This window comes from Sprattus sprattus (assembly GCF_963457725.1).
Source record: "Sprattus sprattus genome assembly, chromosome: 14".
In the NCBI taxonomy this organism is placed as follows: domain Eukaryota; kingdom Metazoa; phylum Chordata; class Actinopteri; order Clupeiformes; family Clupeidae; genus Sprattus; species Sprattus sprattus.
The window spans coordinates 15425931-15430078 of NC_137912.1; the positions used below are offsets into that span (position 1 = coordinate 15425931).

The 4148-nt window shown below is 45.2% G+C and overlaps 1 protein-coding gene across 1 annotated transcript in view; it reads left to right on the forward strand.

The window, feature by feature from the left end:
- Positions 1 to 3146, forward strand: part of plxna4 (plexin A4) — a gene marked incomplete at its 5' end in the record, with an annotated part of 214935 nt that extends 211789 nt beyond the window's left edge. The window contains 2 exons of the mRNA XM_080850971.1: positions 2214 to 2364; positions 3044 to 3146. Of these exons, the coding sequence (XP_080707097.1) occupies positions 2214 to 2364; positions 3044 to 3139 (247 nt within the window). The 3' untranslated portion in view covers positions 3140 to 3146. The remainder of the gene's footprint in view (positions 1 to 2213; positions 2365 to 3043) is intronic.
- Between the last annotated feature and the right edge of the window lie 1002 nt (positions 3147 to 4148).

Sequence of the window (4148 nt, forward strand, 5' to 3'; positions counted from 1 at the left end):
TTCAGTTGATTAGTGCCATGAAATAAAATCACAGTGCATTGTTCCATGAAGTACCTTGGGAATTAATAATGGTATTTTGTACAAATTTGGGCTAATGTCACAACATTGCTATTTAGATTGAAATTTTCCGTGCCAGATATTCTGCGTGTCATTACAAAAAAAATACCCAAGAAATTCAAATACTTCTAGAAATAATTTGTACAATTTTTCACTATATAAGAATATGATATGATGGCAAATAGAAAGGTTGTTCTTCATGAAGCTGTCTCGGCTGGCTTCAGAGGCTGGAGCTGACAGGTAAACGAGGCACCTTTAAAGCTGAGGCTGCTGGAGTGAAGGCTGTAGGCACTTATTCTCTCCTCGTTCTTCATGTCCTTCACCTCCTCCTCCTCCTCCTCCTCCTCCTCCTCCTCCTTCTTCTTCTTCTTCTTCCCTTGTTCCACATGCAGTTGGGACACTGAGGCTGGTGAAGACAGACAGACAGGAAAGGCAAACAACAGACACAATCTCTGGGGGAATGGGAGAGAAACACTGAGAGGGAGGTAGAGAGAGAGAGAGAGAGAGAGAGAGAGAGAGAAAGAGAGAAAGAAAGAAAGAGAGAGAGAGGGTGAAGTCAAGGACAAATACACACTCCATCCTTTGATCTGGCTCATGTCTTCATTAACGTGCTGTTAGACTTGCATCACTTCACCTGGAAGGCGGGGATAGCTTAATTGAAGTGTGTGATGGGGAAGTGCATCAAGGAAACGGGTGGATCCTCTATGTGTGTGTGTGTGTGTGTGTGTGTGTGTGTGTGTGTGTGTGTGTGTGTGTGTGTGTGTGTGTGTGTGTGTGTGTGTTGGTAATAGGCCTGCATGCCCTTGGGGACGACAGGCATGCTGCATTTTTAATCAGGGATGGTATATGACAAAACTGAATGGCCTGCATATGCTGTCTGAGCTTTATGGTCAGTCACTATTCCCTCTGTGAATGCGTTTGCTCATGAGTTTTTGGGTGAAGTAATATAACTACTTCAAAAGGCCATTCAAACCTCCTCCTTTCTCTCCCACACACATCATGACTGCTATTTTGCCCCAGAGGTATGGTGATTGAGCGGTGTGTGTGTGTGTGTGTGTGTGTGTGTGTGTGTGTGTGTGTGTGTGTGTGTGTGTGTGTATTGGTGTTGGCAGGTGTGTCTTACACTTTCTCTGTTTCCCTGTCACCTCCAATGGACCTATGGTGCACTGCGACACTCACCTGCCACTCACTTTGTCCAGACACACACATAGACACACACACACACACACACACACGCACATAGACCTTTACAAACACATACAAATGCACACACACACACACACACACACACACCCAACCACACACACACACACACACACACACAGAAGAGTTGTCTGGAGGATTTAGGAGAGTCCAGCAGGCAGCATGCGGCAGGAATTAAAAATGTAAATGGCCAGCTTTAATTAAGGAGCTGACAGGGCAGCGGCAGCTGCTGTTGACAGTGACTGATTGCTTCTCCTCCTCAGCCACTTCCTTTCAATGACACACACAAGAGCTTCCATCAAGATCGGGGAATAAGACGATGTGTGTGTGTGTGTGTGTTTTCATATGTGTGTTTGTGTGTGAATGTGACATCTTACAGTAGGTCATGTGCGTGTCTGACTATGTGTGGGTGTGCGTATTTTTCTATATCAAAGGTTCCTGTTACAAAACGTGCATGGAACAAAACATTTGTGCTTCTGGGTGTGAACATGTTTTCTATGTATTTGTGTGTGTGTGTGTTCGTAAAGAGCCGCTCTCCTCAAAGGCAGGGAAGTTGCGGCAACCCGCTCAGAGAAAGTTGTGTTTCAAGGGCACAGGCTCATTAAGAGTCCCAGCCACTCACCTCGGAGCGCCAGCGAGCGTGGAGGCGGCCCAGTGAGAAGAGACAGCTGTCAGTCCGCCCGTCAGCAGCCTCCCCCTCGCCTTACCCCGTTATTAAAGGCACAGCCAGCAGAGACCAGTCATTATTAAAACATAACCAAGATATCAGATCTATATACTTCAGCCTCTGTTCATGGATGAAATGTCTGTGCTTGTCTTCAGTTCTGCCTTTGCGCATGGCTTATACATCTGTGTTTGTATCCACTGTGCTGTTAAGTTCTCTTTCTCTGTTTCTCTCTCGCACGTGTGTGTGTGTGTGTGTGTGTGTGTGTGTGTGTGTGTGTGTCACACAGGTATTATTCAGACATTAATAAGATGCAGGCCATTAGCGACCAGGACATGAACGCCTACCTGGCTGAGCAGTCCCGTATGCACATGAGTGAGTTCAACACCATGAGCGCCCTCAGCGAGATCTACTCCTACGTGGGCAAATACGCTGAGGAGGTATGTGTTTTTGTTCTTATTGTGTGTGTGTGTGTGTGTGTGTGTGTGTGTGTGTGTGTGTGTGTGTGTGTGGGTTTGTGTGTGTGTGTGTGTGAGCATATTTTATGACTGACACACATTCTAAAAAACACAATCACCAAGGCAACAAGCCACCATCGATTCAGTTAAATAAGCTCCCAGTCTCAAGGCCCTCCTATAATGGCATACTGTGTTCATCCTTCAGATTAATTACTGCTTGGCACTATACACAGTATTGAGCAAGCCTCTTCTTTTCTGCTGTGCCTGTCATTGTTGGCACATTTGTAATTTGCAGGCAGTGATTCTCATGCTTATGCAAAGTAGCATTTACAATAAAGACACTGTACATTGCATACTATTCTTAGATTCTCTCACGTTAGGGTACTACATAGAGATCATTTATCTCTATTATAACTCATCAGTAGTGTATGCGGATACGAGATAAAATGACAAACTATCATAATTTTCAACTAAATCATTAACTATATAATTGAAGGCTGTTCTTAGACAATATTTCAAAACAGGGTGCCCAAGTCTTGCATTTCAGCTTTTGTTTGCTAAGCATACATTTAATTTAATTTAATTTGTGAGCAGTAGTAGGTTACATACTGTGGCCTCTCTCTTTGTGTGTGACTGACCCAGTGTCTCCCCCTTCTGGCAGATTGTGTGCGCGCTGCAACAGGACGATGCCGCCAGGAAGCAGAAGCTGGCCGCGAAGCTGGAGAAGGTGATCGGCTTCATGACCCTGGAGAGCTGAGGACCGCATTTCCCAGAGCACACTGGGAGATCCCGTCAGAGAAACCGCGCCGTGCCTGAGCGAAGAACCTGTCCATCTATCTCATCTCTCTGTTAATCCCCCAAAAAAGAGACTACAACCAGTTCCCTTTTATCGTCCCACTCAGACAAACAAACAAACAAACTTTTGCATCACTTTAGCTCTGCTTCCTAGACGAGTAGAGGTGAAGGGGCTAGAGGGCTGCGGCACCAAGAACCACATTTCCCAAGATGCAATGGGGAGAGGTTGTGTTCCTGTTCCGCAGCATAGAAAGAGTTGGGGGCCGTGAGGAAGGAAGGTTGTTTGTTGACCTGTCTCCTTTTGACCCTCAACTGGCAGAGAGAGCGAGAAAGCAGTCATGTTTATGTTGCCTTCAAAAATAACACTAATAGCAAAGTCTTTGAAACCGCCATGTCGGCTGTTCAATTTGTTCTGACTTTTATGATTAGGATAGTGATCGAAGCTACTTATAGAGTCCAGTTAATTGTAGAACCTTATAAAAAATCCATCACAAATGCAAGACTAGGGAATGGTTCATGCATACGAGGACTGCAGACCCTATGACCATCTACGAGGACATTTATCGCAAACAATGACAACAACCAATGGAGTTTACAAAGGTACCTTCTACAAGTCACCTGAATTCTACATATCTGTGTGGTTGGAGACCAGTGGAGTGTCCAATGCAAACCCCACAATTACACGTGTTTGAGATTGACGTGTTCAAAAGACTCGAAAATAGGGGTTTCTAAGGAGTCCGGTAGTGCTTCTAAACTTTGTTTTAAACTCCTTGGACTCTTGACTGTGTAAAAGAGAGTCCTCGTGTGGCATCAGCAAAACGTATCCCCCTCAACCATTTCCCCCCCACCTGAAAGAAAAACCCAATCCTTTGCGATTATGCTCCTCCACAGTACACAGCTGTCTTGTGTGCAAAATGAAATTCAAAGAATGCTCCCCCTATTCGGTATTGCATGGAGGACATGCCAAGGTT